The following is a 24,844-nucleotide window of genomic DNA, read 5'->3' as shown; positions in this document are numbered from 1 at the left end:
CTCTCTCTTTCTTTCTCTCTCTCTTTCTTTCTCTCTCTCTCTCTTTCTTTCTTTCTCTCTTTCTTTCTTTCTTTCTTTCTTTCTTTCTTTCTTTCTTTCTTTCTTTCTTTCTTTCTTTCTTTCTTTCTTTCTTTCTTTCTTTCTTTCTTTCTTTCTTTCTTTCTTTCTTTCCTTCCTTCTTTCTTTCTTTCTTTCTCTCTCTTTCTTTCTTTCTTTTCTTCCTTTCCTTTCCTTTCCTTCCTTCCTTCCTTCCTTTCCTTTCCTTCCTTCCTTCCTTCCTTCCTTTCCTTCCTTCCTTCCTTCCTTCCTTCCCTTTCCTTCCCCTTCCTTCCTTCCTTCCTTCCTTCCTTCCTTCCTTCCTTCCTTCCTTCCTTCCTTCCTTCCTCTTCCTTCCTTCCTTCCTTCTTCCTTTCCTTCTTTCCTTCTTCTTTCTTTCTTTCTTTCTTTCTTTCTTTCTTTCTTTCTTTCTTTCTTTCTTTCTTTCTTTCTTTCTTTCTTTCTTTCTTTCTTTCTTTCTTTCTTTCTTTCTTTCTTTCTTTCTTTCTTTCTTTCTTTCTTTCTTTCTTTCTTTCTTTCTTTCTTTCTTTCTTTCTTTCTTTCTTTCTTTCTTTCCTTCCTTTCCTTAAGTTCCTAACTCAGACTCTTGAGTTACTTTTCCACGGAAAGAAGAGGAATTATATTGTCCAAAATAAAAAAAGTTATGTCTATTAAGCAAGGAAGAATTTACAAAACAAGGGCTGGAGATAAAGTACAACGAATCAGGTACTTGCATTGCACATACCAGGCATGGGTTTGATCTCTGGCATTCTACATGGTCTCCCAAATATTGCCAGAGTAAATTCCTGAGCACAGACCTGGAAGTAATCTTTGAGTTTTGGTTCCAAAAATTTAAACAAATAAACAAGAAAGAATTCACAAATCACAAAGGACTAACAAAGATTACCTTACTTCAGGTTCAAATGACTTATTCCGTGTAGAGAAGTGTGTGTGTGTCTGTGTTTTTGTGTATGTGCCCTCCTATGGCATACCAATCTGTGCAAACTTTCATTTTTGCCTCTGTTTGTCACACACACACACACACACACACACACACACACACACACACACACACACACACTTTAACCTTCTCAATCACCACTGAGACCTGATGTTGTGCTTTATTGTGTCCTACTGCCTTTTTTTTGGGGGGTGGGGGAGTCACACCCGGCAGGGCTCAGGGGTTACTCCTGGCTCCAGGCTCAGAAATCGCTCCTGACAGGCTTGGGGGACCATATGGGCTGCAGGGATTTGAACCAATGACCTTCTGCATGAAAGGCAAACGTCTTACCTCCATGCTATCTCTCCGACCCCTCCTACTGCCTTTTAATCAAGAAGAGCCCCGATCTCATGGCTGTATTTTGAGTAGATTGTGTAACAAAAACAAAAAAAATAAATAAAATAAAGTAACTAAAAAAAGATTTTGAAAGATTACTCTGTAGTCATAATGTAATCATGTGGGTGTGTGGGTGTGAGAGAGGATTTCTATGCTTACTCACCCATTACAAACTATATAAATGACTTCTAGTGATTCCTTAAAACTATTTTAAAATTAGAATGATGAGAACCACATGTTGCTATTGACTAAACCAGGGAAAATGCATTTTAATAATTCCTCTTGTTTCATTCATCTGCAAGGAAAAATAAAAAGTTGGTTTATGTTGCCATATTGATAGCCTTCCTCATAATTGAGATTCTGTGATCATGGGGCCAGAGCAGTGGTGCAACAGTAGGGTGTTTGCCTTGCACGTGGCTGACCTAGGATGGACCTTGGTTTGATCCTCTGGCATCCCATATGGTCTCCCAAGCCAGGAGTGATTTCTGAGCACATAGCCATAGCCAGGAGTAACCCCCGAGTGTCACCGGGTGTGGCCCAAAAACAACAACAACAACAAGATTCTGTGATCATAATATACTCATGAGGGTGGCTTAAAGATTATTATTTCATAAAAATATAATAACAAATATTATTAATTAATGTAACAACATGATTAATATGAATAAAATACAATAATAAATAATACAAGAAAATTAATAAAATCAGTCTCATGTATGTAATCTTTTTTTCTTTTTTAATTATTTGCTATTTTAGATCTGCTGAAATTAATCACTCAGAAATAACTTTGCATATTATGCAATAGATAACTTTATTGGGAACTATTTTATTGTCTATTAAATATTTAACCATATTATGCAGTCATAGAATGCAGTAGACACTGGGCCCGGAGAGATAGCACAGCGGCGTTTGCCTTGCAAGCAGCCGATCCAGGACCAAAGGTGGTTGGTTCGAATCCTGGTGTCCCATATGGTCCCCCGTGCCTGCCAGGAGCTATTTCTGAGCAGACAGCCAGGAGTAACCCCTGAGCACCGCCGGGTGTGGCCCAAAAACCATAAAAAAAAAAAAAAAAAGAAATTGTTCTTGGCTTGGGGGACTATAAGGGACACTTGGGGGGATTGAACCTCTGTTTGTCCTAAGTCAGTGCATGCAAGGTAAATGCCCTACCGCTTGCACCACCGCACTGGCCCTTTATATATATATATATATATATATATATAAATATTAATTTTTTTTTTTTTGTTTTGGGTCACATCCAGCAGAGCTCAGGCGTTACTCCAGGCTCTACACTCAGAAATCGCTCCTGGCAGGTTCGGGGGACCATATGGGATGCTGGGATTCAAAGCACCATCCTTCTGCATGCAAGGCAAATGCCTTACCTCCATGCTCTCTCTCCGGCCCCACCTTTATTTATATTTTTAATTAAAACTCCAATGTTATTATTTATTTATTTTTTTTGTAAGAAAAATCATCCTAATCTCATAATTTTTCCAAACTAGAACTCTACATTAAGAGCTAACATATATTTCGGAGAACAACTTTCAGTACAAAAGTACATATGAGAGACAAATTTGGGGGGGGGGCTTGGGTCACACCCCTTGGCACTCAGGGCTTGCTCCTGGCTTTGCACTCAGCAAGAGCCCCTGGCAGGCTCAGGGGACCATATGCGATGCCTGGAATTGAACCCAGGTCTGTCTGGGATTGGATGCTTGCAAAGCAAATGTCCTACTGCTGTGCTATCACTCTAGCCTGACAGACGTTTTCTTATAAGGACAATGGTAATTTGTCACAAATATTCTTTTTTTTTTTTTGGTTTTTGGTTTTTGGGCCACACCCGGCGGTGCTGAGGGGTTACTCCTGGCTGTCTGCTCAGAAATAGCTCCTGGCAGGCACGGGGGACCATATGGGACACCGGGATTCGAACCAACCACCTTTGGTCCTGGATCGGCTGCTTGCAAGGCAAACGCCACTGTGCTATCTCTCCGGGCCCACAAATAAATATTCTTTTTTAAAAGGTTCTAACAGTGTCCACTGAAAATTGGATTTTTTTTTGTTTGTTTTTTGGGCCACACCTAGTGACACTCAGGGGTTACTCCTGGCTATGCGCTCAGAAATTGCTCCCAGCTTGGGATTGAAGTGAGGTTCGTCCTGGATCAGCCATGTGAAAGGCAGATGCCCTACCCACTGTGCTATCTCTCCGGCCCTGGAAACTGTATCTTTACACTACCAAGAAACTAGTGATTGCATAATAAAAATCTGAGAAATAATGGTTTTAAAAAGATCAAGATTATAATGACATAAACAGGATGTTTTTTTTTATGTCTATAAAGAAAGTAAACTACAATTACAGAGTTAGTGAGAGGACACTTAAAATTATGATTTAAAAGGGTTTATCGGTTTTAGACATGTAAGTCCTATAAAAGTCAAGGCGAATCACAGTTAAAACTCTGTATACTATTTTGTAAATGATCACAGAGAGCTCTAATATGGCTTTTTATGACTGAATCACACTTGTCTTTTATTTCCAATCAATTTTCAATGTGATTAGTGAACTTAAAGCATTGTTCTTTAAAAAATAAGTTATTCCTTTAAGAATCTTTGAGGAATTGGGGCCTGAGCTATTGCGCAGGGGTAGAGTGTTTGTCTTGTGTGTGGCTAACCCTGGACAGACCTCAGTTCGATCCTCAGAGTACCATATGGTCCCCCAAGCTAGGAGCGATTTCTGAGTGCATAGTCGGGCGCGCATAGCCAGAGTGTCACCGGTGTGGCCCCAAAACCAAAAAAACTCAACCCCCTCAAAAAAAAACAACAACAAAAAAATCCAACAACAACCCAAACAAACAAACAAAATAAAACAAAAAAACCCCCAAAAGAATCTCTGAGGAATGGCTGACTTAAGTTTGACTTCGTTTATGGATTCCTGAATATGAACGAATCAATATTAAATAAATAAAAAATTAAGGTTCTTCCAGTTAATGAAAATTATAAAAACATTAAGAAAAGTGGAAATGACATTTGTCCCTATGATTTAATTTTGCATATTATTTCTTGAGTTTTACATTGGATTTGAACACTGTCTTAAGGCTGTTTAAACTGCATGAAACAAAGTTTCTGTGCTTTTTAAGAAACTTTAAGTTCTAATGGGGAAAACATAATAAATGAATTAAAAACAATATAGACATTATTCAAATAGGTCATAAAATCACAATTTTCATATAAAAGATATGTAATGGTTGAAAAATTCAATTTTAATAGTAAATTATTTATATATTTAGCCTAAACTATTAGTAGCTCCCAATCAGTGCTGGGGGTGGGGCAACTGGGGTCATCTCAGGGGATGTCTGAAAAATAATCTAGGTTGTTTTTTAATCTCTCTCTCTCTCTCTCTCTCTCTCTCTCTCTCTCTTGGTTTGATTTGTATTTTGGCCGCACCTGCTGGTGTTCAAAGCTTCCTCCTGACTCTGATCAGAGCTCACTCCTGGCAGTGTCTGAGGACCAAACTAAGCCTGGGGTTGAACCAAATCTGCTATATGAAATGCAAATGCCCGATCCACTGTATTTCCCACTATATCACCACTCAAAAGATCCAAATGGATTCTTGCTTGGTTGGATTTTGAGCCACATCTAGAGATGACCAGAGATTTCTCTGGGCAGGATCAGGGGTTCATATTGATGCCAAAAATCAAACTGGCTTGGCTGTATACAAGGCAAGTGCTTAGCCTGTTTTACTGTCTCTCTAGTCACAAATGAAATTTATTTATTTATTTATTTATTTATTTATTTATTTATTTATTTATTTATTTATTTATTTATTTATTTATTTTTGGTTTTTGAGTCACTCCTGGCGGCGCTCAGGGGTTACTCCTGACTCTGTGCTTAGAAATCACTCCTGGCAGGCTAGGGGGACCATATGAGGTGCTGGGATTTGAACCACCATGCATCCTGGATCAGCTGCTTGCAAGTCAAATACCCTACGGCTGTGCTCTCTCTCTGGCCCCACAAATGGAAAATTTTAACCACAGTATTTTCTCACAATTTAAAATATAGCAACCTCGGTGATTTAAAATCTAACAGCCCAAAGAATCACATGCTGCACACCATGCCGCACAGGTTCACTGCTCAGATCCCCTCATCCCACCCTACCCAGGTGACTCCTCCTCGTTCCCACAACCCTCTTTTCCTGCACCCAGCTTGCTGGAGATCACCCACCTGAGAACGCCCGGGGACTCCTCCCCTTCCAGACCTGGGTCTTGGATCTGAGCCCTCTCAGCCTGTTTCCTCTCCTTCCTCCTTTTCCCACAGGTGACAGGAAGGTGGTCCTGCTGGCACCCCCTGAGGTGTGTGGCTCCCCGGGCGACACCGTGAACCTGACCTGTGTCTTGCAGCCTGTTGAGTCTGAAATCCCGCAGGTAAAACAGATAAGGTGGGAGAAGCTGGAACCATGGGGGGACCTCAGCACCGTGGCAGAATTCGACCGGGATCAGGGCCCCAACATCACGGAGCCCAACCGTGTGCAGTTCATTTCTGCTGGGAAGGACCCAGATCTGCTGGATGCGTCACTGACCTTGACTGAGCTGCACCCTGATGATGATGCCAACTACACCTGCGAGGTGACCACATTCCTGCAGGGAAGCGGGAGGGCGAGCACCTGGGTCCGAGTCTTCTGTGAGTGGGTGTGAGGGAAGGGGCAGTGGGCAGTGGGCAGTGGGCAGGGGTGAGGGGTTTGGGAGGATCAACCTTGTATGGGTGGAACCTGGGTTGAGCTGGATGATGAAGTGCAAGGCTGCTGGGGTAGGTGCGTCAGGAAGAACTCAGAAAGGGAAGGGAAGGAGGGTACCTCCCAGCTCAGATGTGGGAGTTTGGGGGCTGCATCTCAGTATCAAGAATGAGCTGATGCCCCTTGGCTGTCTAGGACCTTGGAGACTGGGATTATTTCTGTTCATTTTCCCTGTGCTGGAGCAGTTACTCTCTGGATTAGGGACCTGGATTATTTTCCCAGACATCCCCTGAGTTTATTCAATTCTTATATATATATTTTAATTCGGCAGGTGAATTGTTACTTCTTAGCGGATTCCGACTTCCAAGGCCACCGTCCTGCTAAGTTTATTGAACTCTTTTATTTTATTTTATTTTATTTTTGGTTTTTGGTCCACACCCAGCGATGCTCAGGAGTTACTCCTGGCTGTCTGCTCAGAAATTACTCCTGGCAGGCACGGGGGACCATATGGGACACTGGGATTCGAACCAACCACCTTTGGTCCTGGATCGGCTGCTTGCAAGGCAAACGCTGCTGTGCTATCTCTCCAGGCCCCATTTATTGAACTCTTAAGAAAAGGGTTTAAAGCTGAGATATGCATGCTTTGTTCCTCTCTCAATCACAGTGACAATAGCACTTCCATCAGCACCACCAACACCACTAATACACCATCCTTCACCTAGGCCACCAACACCACCATCATTAGATGGGTCATACCTACATTTCTCATATATTTTTTTTCTGTTTATGGTGCACACTGGTGAAACTAAGGGATTCATCCAGGCCCTGTACTCAGAACATAGGCAGAAAGGAGCTTTGTGTGATGGAATATCTGGGGATTTGGTGCATTTCCAGCAGCTGGAGGCAATCATGGAAACTGAAGTGTGTTATTTTGTGACATTATGAACGTCTCAGACATCCTGGGTAACTCTGGAGTCCCCCATGTCCCCCAGTCCTGCTGCCCCCCCAGTTCCTGTTCTTTGGGTTTTCCTGTAGGCATGGGATTTTTCTTCATCAATGGGCCCCACGGTGGCTACTGTCTCTGAGCCTGTCCCCATCCTTTCACAGATGCCCCCCAGGTCTCTATCTCCCTGTATGATGATTTCGGGCATCAGGGCCACAGGGAGACCAGCCTGAGCTGTGATGCTCGTGGGAACCCAGAGCCCAGAAATTATGAGTGGAGCACGTGAGTGCTGGGGCAGATGCGGGTCTATGGGGGAGGCTGGAGATGGATTCTTGGGTTTTCAGGGGGAGGAGGAAGATGAAGTCTCAGGGCTGAATCTGAAGGCTGGGTCTTCACTCCAAGGTGAGGAGAATGGGGACTGACCTGATGCCTGAACCTGACAGAGGAGGTCCTTGGAGCAGGGCCCAGGGTCTTGGGTGGAAGCTGGTAGATGGACACTTGGGTTTGAGGGCAGGAATGAGGGATTATTTTCTGGATCTGAGGGAAGAAGAACTGGGGAATGGACTGTTGGGACTGAAGGAGGAGAGATTGGGTATGAAAGGATAGATTGGTTGTTTCTTTCTCTCTCTCTTTTTTTTTGTTCTTTACAAAGTTACTTTTAATACTTTGGGGTAAGCCCCATAGGACTAAAAAAACCCTGGGGAAAGGTAACCCTCTCAGCCCCAGGAGTGGTGCAGGAGGAGAGAGGCTACTGGAGGGGAATGAAGCACAAAAGGGACCCACTGCAGACTCAGGGCAAAGAGAATGTCACCAGTGCTAGGATCTGTTAGGATTACAGGAGAAAACATGAGCATGGTGGGACAGACCCCAGGCACACAGGCGAAGGGCAAGAGGGTTGGACACAAAGTCACAAAGCTACTTGGGTTCCTCCTTCTTGTCTGCCTTTTTCTGCTTCTGCTGCATGATCTCCAAGTCCCTCTGCTTGCTGTCGGCAGCAGAAATCTCATCATCTAGGTGCTTTCCTTTAACCGAGTTGCTCTGCCTTTTAATATTCTTCTGGCGGGTGAGCTCGTGCTGGTTACCTTGGGTCATGGTAAGAGTGACAGCAGTGGCTCCAGGCCTGCCTCCATTATGTCCCCTCGTTCAGACCGACGTCGCAAATCAAGCCCCTTTCTTGCAACATCACCCGGTCTTTTATTTTTAAACAAATATTTTTATTAGGGGCTATGTCCATTGGTATTCAGGGCTAATTCTTGTGTCTTGTGAGGTTCAGGGTACTCTGTGGGGTGCCAGAGACCAAACCAAGGTAGGTTTCATGCCAGACAAGTGCCCTACCTGCTGCACTGTTTCTCTGACCCCTGGACTCCTGGATTTGAACAACACGGGGGCTGGGGAATAGTCTTAATGCATGAATAGCAGAAAAGATCCACATAGAGAAGTCACCTTTGACTCCAATTAAATCTATCTCCAGGTCAGAGGAAGCCTTTAGGATAGCTTTCAGAGTGCAGAGACAGGAGAAAGCCCTGAGCACCCTGTTGGTGTCCCAAAACAAAATATATAACAAATTTAAAAAATAAATGCATAAAATATCCTGAATCTGGGCAGAAAACAGAGCTCAGTATTGGAACAGGTGCCCACTTGATGAGACCTGGGTTCAAGCCCAACTCTCTCATCCACAGTGGCTTTGCCATTAAAAAGTTCTGCACAGTAGGCCAGAGAGGTAGCACAGCAGTAGAGCGTTTGCCTTGCACATGGCTGACCCAGGACAGATGTGGGTTCAATCCCTGGTATCCCATATAATCCCCCAAGCCAGAAATGATTTCTGAACACAGAGCCAGGAGTAATCCCTGAGTGCCTCCGGGTGGGACCCTCCCCCCAAAAAGTTTTGCACAAACAGTTTCATAGGTCTCAGTCTAGGCAGCAGATACCCTGATTTTCCTAGGCCTGCTCTAGACCTGTGCTTACCCTCCTATCCCATATCCTCACACTCCCCGCTGGGCACTGTATCATGCCAAGATCAATGATCACCTGTGCCCTAAAAAAATACATCATTTGCTCCAAAGCCTACAGACTACAGCAAAGGAAGTGGTCTAAAATAACATCATCTGAGGTTTCAGAGCAACTCTGGGGACACAAAGTAGGACTTGGCTTTCCTCTGAGTGAGGCAGGAGTTCTAGGGATCTGAGCAGAGCAGGGCCATGAGCTCTGTTCTAGAAAATTCTTTCAGGACACCAATTTGGGGGTAGTGATGGAGGGAGCAGGAGCCAAGGGAAGTATCAGAGATTGGATGTCGCACAGGCCTTGAGGACAGGAAGGTTTGGGATGGTCTGAGGTGAGATCTCAGATTCTCCTAGTAGTTCTCCGAAGTAAAAGGGACAGTGGGGGGACTCCAGGGCCTCTGACTTTGGGGCACAGTGTGGGAGATGTTGTGGGATCTTCAGTCCTTGTCTCTCTAGCTCCAGCAAACGCTGTGATCTTACCCCGTGTCTCCAGGACCATGGGTCTCCTGCCGCCCTCTGCTGTACCCCAGGGTGCCTGGCTCAAGCTCCAGCCCTCAGAAGAGTCCATCAATGTCACCTTCATCTGCCGTGTCTCTAACAACCTGGGAACGGCCCAGGCAACCATAAAAGTCCTACTCCCAGGTGAGGAGCCAGTGGGGAGTACAGACATCCCAGGAAGAGGCCCAGAAGAATTGCCTCTGAGGGAGGGTTGTGGTCCCTGATGAGAAGCCCCTCAGCTGCCTGAATGCTCACCCCTCTCTTGCCAAGGACTATTCCTTGACCTCAGAAAGGCCTTTTCTGGGATAAGGCATGTAAAGGTCCACATATTTTAATCTCCCTTCAAGGATGAGAAATAAGTTGCCGAGCTCAGAGTTGGGAATTCCAAGGGAGGGGTTGATCCAATTAATACCTCCTAGAAATTTTTGATCTTTTTGGTAGATGGAAATTTTCTGGGGATGTACTTCAGTGCTTTCCAGAATATAATAGAAATATTCATATGGAGCAGTATTTATATTTTCTCTGAGGCAACCTATAAACCACCCACTGACAAACATGTCATCACATCCTCATATAACCTCTGAAGCTCCTGGTTGTTAGAACATGGAAATAAGATATCATACATAGAGTGAATAATATAAGAAAACCTTGCACAATTAGGGCATAGAACTGCATCAACAAAATATTAATGCATTGTAAGTGTATTGATCATTTCTTTAGATAAGACAATCCACTGATATCTACACAAGGGTGCTTAAGAGAGGGAATGGGAAATGCAAAGTGTTTACAGTCCTTTTGGTCTATGGGTATGTTGTAGAAGCAGTCTTTTAACTAATCTATCACAACCAGCGCTAGTCTTTAGGAATAGTTATTGGGTCAGGAAGGCCTGACTGTAAGGTGCCCATAGAAACTATGGTAGAATTAACATTCCTTATGTCTTTTAACAACCACCATTTGCCTGACTTCTTTTTTATAACAAAAAGAGGAGAATTCCATTCTGAAAAGAAAATGAGGTCAATATGCCCCAACTTAAGCTATTCCACTACTAAAACTATTAGGACCTTTAATTTTGCATTGATGAGGGGCCACTGCGGCATCTACATGGGATCGTGAGAGTTCCACTGAATACAGATATGTGGCAGGCATTGAACTTCACTGGTCTCTGAATTAGGATCTAGAGGGAGCTGAGGGAGTAATATTGAACTGAGTGCACCATTGGTCTACAACCCATAGATTCAAGGGTAGGGGAGCTACATAGTCGCCGGTGGCCACATGTCCTTTTGGACCAATGCTCTATGCCATCAGAGGCCTCTAAGTCACGAGAGGATCAGCAGAAGCTGCTAGGGATTGGTCTACCAAAGCCTTCAATCCTAGAACAATCAGACTGGCCAGGCATTACATAGAGGAGTCACAATGCACTCTCCCTTTTCTTTTTTTTTTTTTTTTGGTTTTTGGTTTTTGGGCCACACCCTGTGACGCTCAGGGGTTACTCCTGGCTATGCCCTCAGAAGTTGCTCCTGGCTTCTTGGGGGACCATATGGGACGCCGGGGGATCGAACCACGGTCCGTCCTAGGCTAGCGCAGGCAAGGCAGGCACCTTACCTCCAGCGCCACCGTCCGGCCCGCACTCTCCCTTTTCAAAAGTCCCAACAGTTGGCACTGAATAACAATTATTATTTCTCCAACATGATTATAGTCTATTATCCCTACATGAACAGTGATTTTATTAAGAGTCAGACTGCTTCTTCCCAGGAGCATGACTACTGTGCCTAGCAGGATTGGCCCCTTTATGCCAAATTTTAACTTGTAAGGGCACTGGACCAGTGTTATGGTTACAATGTCAGAGCAGTGGATATCCAAGGCATAACCTGCTGCAGTAACAGGTTGCAGCAAATCTATTGATCTAGCTCTGTTGGCTTGACATTGGGGTGCAGATGGAAGTGTCCCATGATCCTATGGGGCCAGGGACTGGCTCCTTACTCAGTTTCTCAAGACAGGATGATTGGGTCATGGTCTTGAGAAGTCAGGTAAAGGAGTTGTTCTGCAATTTCTGCAAAAATATCCTAATTTAGCAGTTAAAACATCTACCTCGAGCTTATGAAACATGAGGCTGGCCTCTTCAGTTTCTCAAGACAGGATTACCAGACCAATGCCAGTCTCTAGGCCAATGGTTTCCCCAGCCACACTTCAGTCTGGTATTAGAAGAAGGTCTGTTATCTGAGGGAATAGCTTGATCCATCCCAATTATCCTGAGCTTACCTTCATATGAAATATGCCTCACTAGCATGAATGTGTGACTGATGTTTTAATAAGACCAGTGTTCCAACAAGCTCTTAGGTATCCCATGATATCGTCTCTCTCTCTCTCTCTCTCTCTCTCTCTCTCTCTCTCTCTCTCTCTCTCTCTCTCTCTTTGATAAGGTGTAAGATTGCCTGGAAATCTTCATTGGCATTCTCAAAATTTAATTGTCTTATTAGTTGCTGCTGTGTTTCCTTGCCTCTAATCTGCCTCTAGATTGTATCCAGGAGTTTCCCCAGAAAGTCTGCATATGGTTTGGAAACTCCCTGAAAAATCTTTGTATAACTTCCTTTAAATTCAGTATCGTCATCAATCCTTTTCCAAACTCACAATACTACTGTAGGGTTCCAGAGTAGAAGGGTGAAACCACACAACTGGAATAAAGTGTAATACTTTAATCCATCTGCCAACAAGACCCCCAGGCTGGCCAGCCAGGGCAATCCCCCAAAGGAGATGAGCCCCGCCCAAGGTCATGAGGAAGATTATATAGGGAAGGAATATAGGGAGGTTCCAGTTTTTCTGATGAACCTTAAAATGATTGGCTCTTGTCTAGGGGTACCTTCCTACTGCATCTTTGTTCTTCCCTGATAGGCCACTGGTATGGCCAGGTAGATTGGGGTGGGGGTCTATGGAAATAGGCTTGTGAAGCCCCAGCATGTGGCTTACACCATGTGGTCCTTACAAAATGGTGTCTCTCCCTGCTCAGAACCTAAGAAGAAGCCTGCCATGTGGTTTTTACCAAATGGAGTCCCTCCTCAGAATTTAGGTCCCAACATTCCCTCCTCTTCTTATGAATCTGAGTCAAATCTTTGACTCTCCTTGAGATTACTCATCCTTGTCCCTACTTGTGGGCACAGACTGGGACCTTAGCACAAGCATCGTAAACCACTGTTTATACCAGGTGGCAGAATCTTTCCGTTGCCTTTTTCACTCCTGAAAACCAGCCTTCACCTGCTGCAGTGTCTCACGGGTGACTTCTGACTTCTGACTTGTTAGCATAGATGTATCCTTCCCACAGAGCCTAGGTCGAGTTCCCACCTACTCTGGAAAGCAACTTCAGCTAACTTCCTGATCAGTATCTACTTGATGGGAGAGTATATCTTGTTCTCACCCACTCTCTCCTGCCAGGTATGACACCTGGGGTGGGAGAATGACTGATGATGTAAAAATAATCTGGGTGTGCAAAAAACAGTGGCAAACATACAGGGGATCAAAGCCATGTTCCATTTAGCTTTGATGGGGATTATTTCCCCACGGAACTATATTGGCCCCTGCAATCTCATTGCAATAGTCTAGGTAAGGGGAGAAGACCTTGGTGTCTAGGTAAGGGTAAGAGGACCTTACCCACCCTCCAGGGGTGGGTAAGAGGCACATGTCCAAACCTTGTATTCCCTGCAGAATGGTCCTTCTCTCAGTCCAGGAGCAGCCAGTCTGTTGTCTGGACCACTGCCCTCATTATTATGGTCCTGAGTGCCTCTTCCTCTCTAGCTATTGGGCCAAAAAGAGGTATTGGGTTATGGGATGCACACTGGAACCTTAAGGCAGTTAAGCTACTGACTCCCTCCTTATTTGCCTTAACTGGTGCTCCCCATTAGAGTTAGTCTGAGTACATTCTCTGAAGGCCCTATTGATATTTGGGATAAACAGCTCAGGTTGACAGCACTCCCAAAACTCCACCTCCAGTCTTAGTCTCAGGGTCCAGCTCCCTCTGTGCTGCAGCCAGGTGGCTACTCTGACACATGCTTATATCCAGCAGAGAAATCTCTTTTCCCTTTCCTTTTCCTTTTTTTTTTTTGGTTTTTGGGTCACACCTGGCAGCACTCAGGGGTTACTTCTGGCTCTATACTTATAAATTGCTCCTGGCAGGTTCAGGGGACCATATGGAGTGCCGGGATTCAAACCAAGGACCTTCTGGATGCAAAGCAAACACCCTACCTCCGTGCTATCTCTCCGACCTCCTGCTTTCTCTTTGATCCTGCAATTTAAACAGCTGTTGGGGTGGAGAGAACAACATAGATCTCTAAACTCAAGTTGCCTTTCCTGCACTGGGTCAGACAGAGATGAGGAATTCCCACATCTAGTAATAATTCTCTTACCCTTAACATTACCAAGGGAAGCCATAAGTTTTGCTCCTCCCTTATATCACCCATCTTTGTTAAATGTCAGTGTCAGTTTATTTATGCTATTTGCCTCACCCTCTGGGATAGATAGGCATAGTGTAATTTCCAATCGTCAACTTGGCTCATTGACTTCCTGTGGCCCTTTTTTTTTTTTTTCTTATTTCCATGGAAGCTTTTCCTGATGACCATTCTGTTTCATATTTTCCCTAGAGATTTCACCACCTTAGAAGTCATTAAAAGGGAGTGTGGCTGAAGGTCAATTCTTCTGTTATTTATTCCTGCTGATAAGGGATTGTAGTCTAGGAGTGAACTCTTATTTTACCCTAAATGAACAGCTAACTGGTTCAGTTCTGTAGTCCCAGTATCTGAAGAGGATTAGATAAATTAGACAGGGGAATTACTTAACCAATCAGGTCTTGGAGCAGTAAATGGTACAGCTCTGTCATTTTCTGTAATGATAACACAAAAGTTAAACAACAGGAATCAAAGCATCATAGTATTATCAATAAACACAGCTCTGAGTTACTTTAGCCAGACTTATGCTTGAATTTGCAGTTTTTAATTTTTTTTTTGGGCCACACCTGGCATTGCTCAGGGGTTGTCTGGCTGTCTGCTCAGAAATAGCTCTTGGCAGGCACAGAGGACCATATGGGACACCGGGATTCAAACCAACCACCTTTGGTCCTTGATCGGCTGCTTGCAAGGCAAACACCACTGTACTATCTCTCTGGGCCCGCAGTTTTTAATTCTTTATGATCTGGTCTAGTACAACTAGTAAGAACATTTCCACATTGGTTACTCCAAAGAAGTGGGTTTAAAGTTAGGCCCACTGGAATGTGTTTTATTTAATCAGCTACAAAAATAGTTTTTCTCTCCACCTTCACCTTGTACCTTGTCAGATATTTGAATAATTTTGGGCTCGTTCCTTTGCATAAACAGAAATGCTGGAGAACTCTTCATCTGGGGGCATCCCATTACTTACAGAAAATTTTTGAGGATAGGTTGGGGACAGAGCAGGTTTGTCACATCACAGTCACTCAGGCTTGGCAGATGCAAAGATGAGTTGGTCAATTCAGCATGATGATCTTGAGGATGGCATCTCACCCTGGCAGGGTTTCCCTAGAGGTCGCCTGTCCCACTCCCCTTCAGGATTGGAAGAGGCTCTGACCTCGAGTCCTCTTCTTTTCTTTTCTTTTCTTTTCTTTTCTTTTCTTTTCTTTTCTTTTCTTTTCTTTCCTTTCCTTTCCTTTTTCTCTTTCCTTTCCCTTTCCTTTTTCCTTTTCTTTCACCTTTCCTTTCCACTTCCCTTCCCTTCCCTTTCCTTCCTTCCTTCTCTCTTTCTCTCTTTCTCTCTCTCTTTCTCTCTCTCTTTCTTTCTTTCTTTCTTTCTTTCTTTCTTTCTTTCTTTCTTTCTTTCTTTCTTTCTTTCTTTCTTTCTTTCTTTCTTTCTTTCTTTCTTTCTTTCTTTCTTTCTTTCTTTCTTTCTTTCTTTCTTTCTTTCTTTCTTTCTCTTTCTTTCTCTCTTTCTCTCTTTCTTATTCTCTTCCTTCCTTCCTTCCTTCCTCCCTCCCTCCCTCCCTCCCTCCCTCCCTCCCTCCCTCCCTCCCTCCTCCCTCCCTCCTTCCTTCCTTCCTTCCTTCCTTCCTTCCTTCCTTCCTTTCTTTCTTTCTTTCTTTCTTTCTTTCTTTCTTTCTTTCTTTCTTTCTTTCTTTCTTTCTTTCTTTCTCTCTTTCTTTCTTTCTTTCTCTCTTTCTTTCTTATTCCCTTCCTTCCTTCCTTCCTTCCTTCCTTCCTTCCTTCCTTCCTTCCTTCCTTCCTTCCTTCCTTCCTTCCTTCCTTCCTTTTCTTTCTTTCTTTCTTTTTTTTCTTTTCTTTCTTTCTTGGAGGGTCACACTCTGTGGCGCTCAGGGGTTCCTCCTGGCTCTATGCTCAGAAATTGCTCCTGGCAGGCACAGGGGACCATATGGGATGCTGGGATTCGAATCAATGATCTTCTGCATGAAAGGCAAACGCCTTACCTCCATGCTATCTCTCTGGCCCCCTCTTTTCCTTTTTTTGAGACCGAGGGTGGAGGGTGAGAGCAGGGCTCAGGCTGTGGCCAGTCAGTGCAAGCCCAGAAACTCTAGGAAATCTCTAACTTCTTTACTCAGGCCATTCATCTTGGTGTCTTCACAGTCTTGTCAGCCAAATGCTTAAGGGTGCCTGCTTATCAAACCACCTCAGCCCTGATTATTCTCCTGAAAAAGGGCTCAGGGGTCCCCTCACTAATTTTTAACATTTCCTGTCTGCATGGGGATCACTCCTCATGACACATAAATGGTACTAAAAGGTGCTAAGAGAGAGAGAGAGAGAGAGAGAGAGAGAGAGAGAGAGAGAGAGAGAGAGAGAGAGAGAGAGAGAAAGCAAATGTTACTTACATTTGCACAAAAAATTCTAAAACCATTTGATCGTTGTCTAGGGGCTTTTTACAATAAGATTTCCCATATTTTTTAATTTTTTAAACCATGAATATATTCACAAAGCTCCTTGTGATACATTTATTAGTATCCTTGGTTTTTGGGCCACACCCGGCGATGCTCAGGGGTTACTCCTGGCTATCTGTTCAGAAATAGCTCCTGGCAGACACGGGGGACCATATGGGACACGGGGATTCGAACCAACCACCTTTGGTCCTGGATCAGCTGCTTGCAAGGCAAACGCCGCTGTGCTATCTCTCCGCGCCCAGTATCAGTGCTCTTTACTGGAGTGCCTGGAGGTTTATCTGGAGCAATTTTTACTGGAGATGAAACCCGGGTCAACCTCCTGAAAGGGAAATACCACCCCCCTCACTGTTTCATTGGCCCTTAAACTCGAGGCAGGTCAGAGCTCTGGCCAAATACAGAAGCCATACAGAATTGGATGCTCTGATCAGCCATTCCTGGGGCCACACTTATAATCCATAGAGATCTGGAGTTGGGGGTGGGCTGCCTACAGGGTTGAGAGGCAATGTTTGCTGGCAGGGGGAACCCCAAGTCTTCAGTCCTAAATCCCTGCCTTCTTCTCTCTCCAGGACCTTCCAGAGAACAGTCTCGGTCACGCTTGACTCTCATAATCTTACTTATTGTGATGATACTCATGGCGTTTGGAATCCTGATTTATTTGCAGTATTTCAGAATGTCCAGTGAGTGTCTCCTCTCTAAAATATTCCCCACTCGTCTATTGGGCCTGAATCTCCTGGAGCCATGATCCCCCTGAGCTGTCAGGCCTGTGCTGGTTCCTTCTCTCCTCCCCTGTCCTGAATGGAAAGATGGAGCCCCTGGGCCTGGAGTCCTTGGCCCCAAACCTCTGAGTCTCCCTGACTACCTGTGGTTTCCTGATGTGTCTCCTCAGTGTCCCTTGGTCAACGCCACCTCAACGCCTTGGAGAACTGAGGTGGAGAATAAGGCAAGACTTATGCAGGGACTTAGGGGGAGAGGAAGGCTTAGAATGAGGTGGAGAATGAGACAAAGAATGGGCTAAGTGCGGGGTGAGGTGCTGAGGGGCTTCACAAAGCCCTGCACCGTTGTGAGGGTTTCTCGCAAGAAGCACCCTCTATGCAGTATCCAAACATTTCCCCACTGACCCTCCTGTGATTACTTAAATGTTTAGGTTTGTGCTCAGGTTAGATCTAAAATTTTCATGATTTTGTTTGTTTGTTTGTTTGTTTGTTTTGGAGCCACACCTAGCCTTGCTCAGGGTTTACTCTTCACTCTGAGCTCAGGAATCACTCCTGGCAGAGCTCATGGACCATATAAGATGTCGTTGATGGGTCGGCTGTGTGCAAGACTAACACCTTGCAAGAGTCTCCTGGCTCTGATTTTTATTGTAGTTTTTGTGCCTCCCAGGGTCACCGCTACTGGTGCTCTGGGGATCATGGGTGCAGGGACCAACCAGAGTCTTCTGCATGAGAGCAGGACTCAGGCCAGCTCAGCTGTCTGTCCTGTATGCAATCTGTGTTTTTTGTTTTGGTTTTTGGGTCACACCCAGCGGTGCTCAGGGGTTACTCCTGGCTGTCTGCTCAGAAATAGCTCCTGGCAGGCACGGGGGACCCTATGGGACAGCGGGATTCGGGATTCGAACCAACCACCTTTGGTCCTGGATCGGCTGCTTGCAAGGCAAACACCACTGTGCTATCTCTCCGGGCCAGCAATCTGTGTTTTTTCTTTTTCGTTTGTTTTGTTTTGGGGCCAAATGGGCAATGCTTAGCTTTACTACTGTCTTCAATTGCTTCTAGGAGGACCCCAACAGCCAAATGTGTCCTGGAAATCGAACCAGGATCAACCATGTGAAAGGCAAGTGCTTAATGACTGTATAATCTCTTTCTAGCTCAGGATGTGTTTTAATGGGCTCCTCTTCTGACCCCTTAAGCCCACATATGGAGAATCCACCTGGCTTCCGGGGAGAAAGACTCTCAGGCCTGCTCCTCTGGGACACTGGGCCCCAGGGAGAGTCTAAGGGGTTTTGTTTAAAAGAGCCTTGCAGGAACTGGGATGATAGTACTGTGGGGAGGGGCTCTTGCCTTGTACATGGCTAGCAGTGTTCAATCCCTGGCACAGCATATCATCCCTGAGCCTTGCCAAGTGTTATCCCTGAGGACAGAGTCAGGCGAGAACTGTGTAGGCCTGTGGGATTACGGGGAAACCTTCTGAAAGATTCGTGCAGGTCAAGTTTGCATCTCTCCTCTAGGATGTCACCGGGGCCTCTGTAAGGACTGAAACCAACAGATATTCCGACAGCCCTCATCAAATCAGCAAAATGTCCAGCTCCACATGTTGCCTTATTCTTCTGAGATCAGACAAGATCGGGTGCATTCAGGATGGTATGGCTGTAGAGCACACTGCCTTATTCTTGAAAGAGATTTAAGACAACGCATGAAAAAGCTGGGCATACCCATCTCACAGCTGAATATAGGGGAACACTTGAGATGAGATGCTGGGTGTGGCCCCCCAAAAAACAAAATGAAAACAAACAAACAAACAAAAAAAAGAAATTATTCCTGGTAGGCTTAGGGGTGCTGTGGGCAATCTTTGGTCTGGTTGGTTAGAGAACTTCTTTGAGTTTTCTTGAGGAAAGTGGATCCACAAATGGTCAAATGGCATATGGCGAAATATGGAGAAATGAAAGACCACATAAATCTACGTGGGACAACAGGCTATTCTGATTTTAGTGTAAAGAATAAGGGGTATAAAAGGGGAATTTAGCCAGCCACAGTTTTTTCTATGGCATGAAAAGAATGCTCTCCTCTGTTAAATTACAACATGACTCTCTTGTAAATGGAAAAACAAAACAATTCACATGGCTCCTGATGAGTAGATACATTTTGAGTAAGAATTCAGAATTAAGGGGCCATGCGGTGGCGCTAGAGGTAAGGTGCCTGCTTTGCCTGTGCTAGCCTTGGACGGACCGCGGTTTGATCCCCCGGCGTCCCATATGGTCCCCCAAACCAGGAGCGACTTCTGAGCGCATAGCCAGGAGTAACTCCTGAGCGTCACCGGGTGTGGCCCAAACCCCCCCCCCCCAAAAAAAAAAAAAACCAAAAACCAAGAATTCAGAATTAAGGGGGCCGGAAAGATAGTACAGTGGTAGGGCATTTGCCTTGTACGCAGCTGCCCAGGACAGACCTCGGTTCCATACTAGGCATCCCATATGGTCCCACAATACCAGGAGCGATTTCTGAGCACATAGCCAGGAGTAACCCCTGAGCGTCACAGGGTGTGGCCCCAAAACCAAAAACCAAGAAAAAAATCCAGAGTTAAAAAGAGAGGATAAATTTTTTTGGGGGGTTTGGGTCAACCCGGCAGTGCTCAGAGGTCACTCCTGGCTCTGTACTCAGAAATCGCTCCTGGCAGGCTCGGGGAACCATATGAGATGGTGGGATTCGAATCACAGTCCTTCTGCATGCAAGGCAAACACCCTACCTCCATGCTATCTCTCCAGACTGAGAAGATAAATTTTAATACCTTAAAGCAGTTCCTGTCCAACTAGTCCTGGATGTCAATACTGATTAGGGGATTTTTGCAAGGAGTGGTTTTTCCTATTTTCTGAGGGAACAGGTTTTATATTAGGGGTTAATACAGATAGCTCACACTCTAAGGTCTGACTAGAAATAGTTTTAGGAAAAAACAAGCTTATCTGAAAGAGATGCGAATGTATGTGGTGAAGATTTTCTTGATAGCCCAGTGCTATTTCCTGAACAAAATCTTGAATGTAAGTTCTGAGGCAAGAATTTTTTGTTAGCAATTTTAGTTAGCAAATGCTCAAAGTCTTTTAGAGATGCCTAAAAGGCAGGACATTCCTTTCTGTTTAAGTCTGCAAGTGCGGGCCTGGAGAGATAGCACAGAGGTGTTTGCCTTGCAAGCAGCCGATCCAGAACCCAAGATGGTTGGTTCGAATCCCGGTGTCCCATATGGTCCCCTGTGCCTGCCAGGAGCTATTTCTGAGCAGCCAGCCAGGAGTAACCCCTGAGCAACGCCAGGTGTGGCCCAAAAACCAAAAACCAAAAAAAAAAAAAAAAAAAAAAGAAAAGTCTGCAAGTGCGTATAGAAGACAAGGAGAAATAAAGTTGTTTTGGTGCTGAGTTTTCCAAGAAAAGAGAAATTTAATCAAGGCTATATTTGCCTGTAATAATCCTTATGGTAGGAAGTTAAAAGTATTATTATACACACACAAAATATAGCAGAAAGGAGATTTCATCTTTAAACCAAATAAATGTTTGTTATAAAGCATGAGATATATCACCTTTCACTATTAAAAATCTTGGTCAGCCATCCACGGTAAGGGAAGATTTCCCTGTGGGCCTTCTATGAGATTCATTAGATTATGATGGTGACACAGGGGACCATATGGGATGCCAGGAATTGAACCCCAGTTCATCTGGGTAAGGCTCATGCAAAGCAAAGGCCCTGTAGCTGTGAAAAGTGTGAAGCTGCTTTGGATATTAAAACAGGGTGTGTGCTCAAGGTTGATATTTAAACCTGGGCATGCCCCTTGACATGCCCCTTGTTATTCAGGATATAAAAGGAAAAACTTGGACCATGGATGTCAGAGCCAAGGAGTGACCAGAGCAGCACGTGCCAGCGTGCTGGGCCCCATAGGCCCTTGCAGCCCTGCGGCCTTGTGGCAGCCTTGCAGCAGGCAGACTTGCACCTTACTGCAGTTACCTGTAGAAGAAGCCTGGCAACCTTGTAGATTACTGTAGTAACTGCAGTGAGGGAATTCTACAAATTTATTAAAAACATAGAGGGATCATCCAGAAAGAAGCAGAGTAGTAAACCTTCAGACAGCAATTTAATAACTGGAGATGTTAGAGAGCCAACGGCTTCATGACCAAGGAAATACCAGGAGCTCACAGGCTCATGCAAGCAGACTTTATTTCTGGCATGCCAGGGCTGTCTCCTAAGAGATCGACGACTGCCCAAACTTTCAAGCAGCTTATATACTCTTCAGATCATTGCATTACATTTATTGTCAGTTACACAATACTACAAAAGGTGATACTTCAAACATTCCACAGGTCTACATAAATTCTAATACACACCACAGATCCCCTTCCCTGGCGCCTCTTATCTCAGTTCACCTCCCAGTGGAATTTCTGAGACGTCACTGGCTGTGCCCAGGAAGTGTTTTATGAAGTGTTTACCGGTTGCCTTCCAGAAGAAAAAGGGATGTGTGTGGAGGTGCCTGCAGAATCCAAGAGTGGCAGGACAATGTCAGGTGCCGTTAGCACCAGGGCTTTCTTACTAAGCTGCAAGTCTCCTCAGGGGGCCAAAGATGCTTGGGGCAGTGAATCTTAGAAAGCAGAAGCTAACAGCGTAGTTATAAAACTATGACCTTACTATTACTTGCTAGGAATCATCACTATAAACCGTTTTAGTTCACATTCTTTTTCAGGAGAGTTTATCTCTTGGGACCGGGAAGTGACCCTCTGAAATGAGGACAAGGACAGTTGTCTGTCACGCAACTAAAACAAAATGATTGGGAAGAGCGTTTCTCCTATACTGGAGAGAATAGAGGCCATGTTTAGCAGAGCAGGGAATGAGTTCATTCCTAGGTTAAACTTGACTTAGGTCAAAGGAAACACCTTGAGCTAAACAGACTCAATAGAACAAAATGGGGGAACTGGTTTAATGTGTGTCCGGTAAATCAGATAAAATAGAAAGCAGAAAAAGAAGCGTGGGAGGGCTGCAGTTATGCGGGCCCCAGCAAGAATATATTGACACAGGCTTCCGCTCTCTTGGAGACTTCCTTCTCCTTCCTGCTATTGCTGTAACCCCCACAATCCCCTCTTAAGACTGTGTTCCCGCAAATGACATAACATAAGATATTAAATTTTTTTTTGCTGAGGGTTTTGTTTTTTCAGTTCTATCCAGCAGTATAAATTAAATATTTATATCTGCCAAGTGGGCAGAGGTCAGGATGGGTGGGAAACTGGGGTAGAGGGGAAGGGGATGTTACATTGGTGGTGGCATTGGATTAGAAAATAGAATGCCAGAAAGAACTGTAATTGTGAAAAACTTTGCAAACCACAGTATTTAGATAAAGTAATAAAAAGTAGTAAAAAGTAATATAAATAATAAAAAATAAATAAAATTAATAAACCATAAAAGACTGCAGGCAGCACTACCTGAAAACTATTGGCAGTGACCTGAAGTCTCTGAGGCTGCAGCTTCCTGGGAAAAAAACTCCAAAGGTTGGCCGCCCACCCTAGCAAGACTTCAGAGATTCCCTCTGTATCAGAACACAGTGGGCAGATGTCAGCTTGAGGTACCCAGCAACACCCCCAGGCTCTGCCTGGGCTAGAAGGATTCACAGAGCTCAGCAGTCTGTGCCAGTTTCTCACTAGGACCCCTTAGAATCAGGTTCAGCAAGGGAAAAAGCACAGTTGGGTCTTGGGGAGACCAACTCGGGCTTCTGCTAGTTCCTGTAGAGTCCCACCAACCCCCTTCTCCAGAACTGTGTGCCCCACTAAACCGTGCAGACAAAATTCCATTTGTCATTGAAACTAGTGACCTTTATCTGCTGTGTTTGATGCTTCTTCTGGGTAGTCTAAACGTGAAAAACCATTCCCTACACAGGAGGTTAATCCAGGCCAGCCCAAGGTCAGAGCACTGGCCAATGACACTCAGGACTGGATCAAGGTTGAACCCACTGACTTAATGCTTCCTAATGCCCCTCCTTGTGATGAAGGGCCCTGAGAAGCATCCTTGGAAGGTGACAAAATAGCAGACAGAGGAGGGAACAATCTCAGATCAAGGAACATGCATTGTCATATTGTCAGGGTCATTATAGCTATTGCTGTTTGGGTTTGGGACACACCCTGTGGTGCTCAGGGCTGACACCTGCCTCTCTGCCTAGGGTTTCTTCCTTGCAGAGCTCAGGAGACCATATGAGGTGCTGAGAATTGAACCCAGGTCAGCCAGATGCCAAGCAAGTGCCAACCAATAAACTACCTCTCTGATCCCCGACATGGCATTATTGTTCTGGGAACATTTTTTTTCTTTTTTTTTGGTTTTTGGGCCACACCCGGCAGTGCTCAGGGGTTACTCCTGGCTGTCTGCTCAGAAATAGCTCCTGGTAGGCACGGGGGACCATATGGGACACCGTGATTCAAACCAACCACCTTTGGTCCTGGATCGGCTGCTTGCAAGGCAAACACCGCTGTGCTATCTCTCCGGGCCCGGAACATATTTTTTTAAATATATTTTTTATTTAAGTAACATGATCATAGTTGGGTTACAGTCACAAACAGAACACCCCCCTTCACCAGTGTAACAGTCCCCCTTCCCAATGCACCCCTACCCCCTTTCCATCCCCTGCCTGTATTCAAGACAGGCATTCTACTACAGTTATTTGTTTTTAAGTCAGTAAATTGGTTTTTTTTTTTCTTAAAGGATAAGGGTAAAAAAATATAGTAAAGATGTGAGGGTGGCAATTGCCATAGTTTGTTTGCATAGGCCCAGAAAAATATGAGGAAACAGAAAAAAAAATTCTTGGCCTGATTACAAGAAGGCCTCACCCCAGAAGTTTATTGTCATAAGACCAACTCTGGGTTCCAGGCATACCAGTCTGTCCAACCCGAGTCATTCTCCATGGTCCTGGTGAAACTTTTTCACACTTTAGCTGTTGTTGGTTTCAGGTTCTTATATTTAAAGATTATGGATTCTATGCATTTCTTTCAGCGAAGTCAGGCTGATGTGGAGCATCCTCTAGTTTCAGCACACCATTAGATGTGGAGCCATCTGCCCTGCAAGCAGGCTGTTACTGAGTCGTCTGGGGTTTGAGAGCACTCTTTGGAGTAAGTCAATGCCAGAGCAGTGGTAGGTCTTCCCTGGTAGAGGTTTGGATCCTGGTAATGTTATAGACAATTGTGGTTGTTTCTATAGATGGTATCCATTGTTCAGGTATGTATGGGCGATGCCCATTCCTCTGAGGCCTAAGCCAAATTATTATGCCAATGTTCAGGGTATAAGGCCTAACTGCATTACCAAATTTGTATTCCCATCTCTATTAGATAAGAACTTGTTTGCATATGTATTATTTTCCCATTTTAATGAGCCTATGCAAAAGAGAAACAATGCCACAAGATATTGTTGGTGCATCTGGGGGCCAACGAATAAAGTCCAACATTCCCCGTAACTTGGTTCAAACATGAATTCTACTTTTCTACCAGTATTTCTTATAAAACAGATCTCAAAGGAGGAAAAGCAAACAAACAATCAAATAACAAAACCAGTGAGCAAAATTGTCACTATCTGGGCCCGGAGAGATGGCACAGCGGCGTTTGCCTTGCAAGCAGCTGATCCAGGACCAAAGGTGGTTGGTTCGAATCCCGGTGTCCCATATGGTCCCCCGTGCCTGCCAGGAGCTATTTCTGAGCAG

At 44.6% G+C, this 24,844-nt stretch overlaps 2 protein-coding genes across 2 annotated transcripts in view; one reads left to right on the top strand and one right to left on the bottom strand.

Moving 5' to 3' along the window:
* The window catches only part of LOC126028566 (poliovirus receptor homolog), a 79,947-nt gene that overhangs the window by 5,589 nt on the left and 49,514 nt on the right, over positions 1–24,844 (top strand). The window contains exons 2-3 of the mRNA XM_049787519.1: positions 5,675–6,037; positions 7,197–7,314. Of these exons, the coding sequence (XP_049643476.1) occupies positions 5,675–6,037; positions 7,197–7,314 (481 nt within the window). The remainder of the gene's footprint in view (positions 1–5,674; positions 6,038–7,196; positions 7,315–24,844) is intronic.
* LOC126028281 (small EDRK-rich factor 2-like) lies at positions 7,897–8,124 on the bottom strand. Its single transcript, XM_049787323.1, has one exon. It carries the CDS (start codon positions 8,122–8,124, stop codon positions 7,948–7,950), a length of 177 nt encoding a protein of 58 aa, XP_049643280.1. The 3' UTR covers positions 7,897–7,947.

This window comes from Suncus etruscus, chromosome 14, assembly GCF_024139225.1.
Source record: "Suncus etruscus isolate mSunEtr1 chromosome 14, mSunEtr1.pri.cur, whole genome shotgun sequence".
Taxonomy (NCBI): Eukaryota; Metazoa; Chordata; class Mammalia; order Eulipotyphla; family Soricidae; genus Suncus; species Suncus etruscus.
This window is presented reverse-complemented; position numbering and strand designations above follow the sequence as displayed.

What these genes read in the sequence shown, in the direction of transcription:
- LOC126028281 (XM_049787323.1), bottom strand. Translation starts at nt 8,124, where the DNA reads ATGACCCAAGGTAACCAGCACGAGCTCACCCGCCAGAAGAATATTAAA.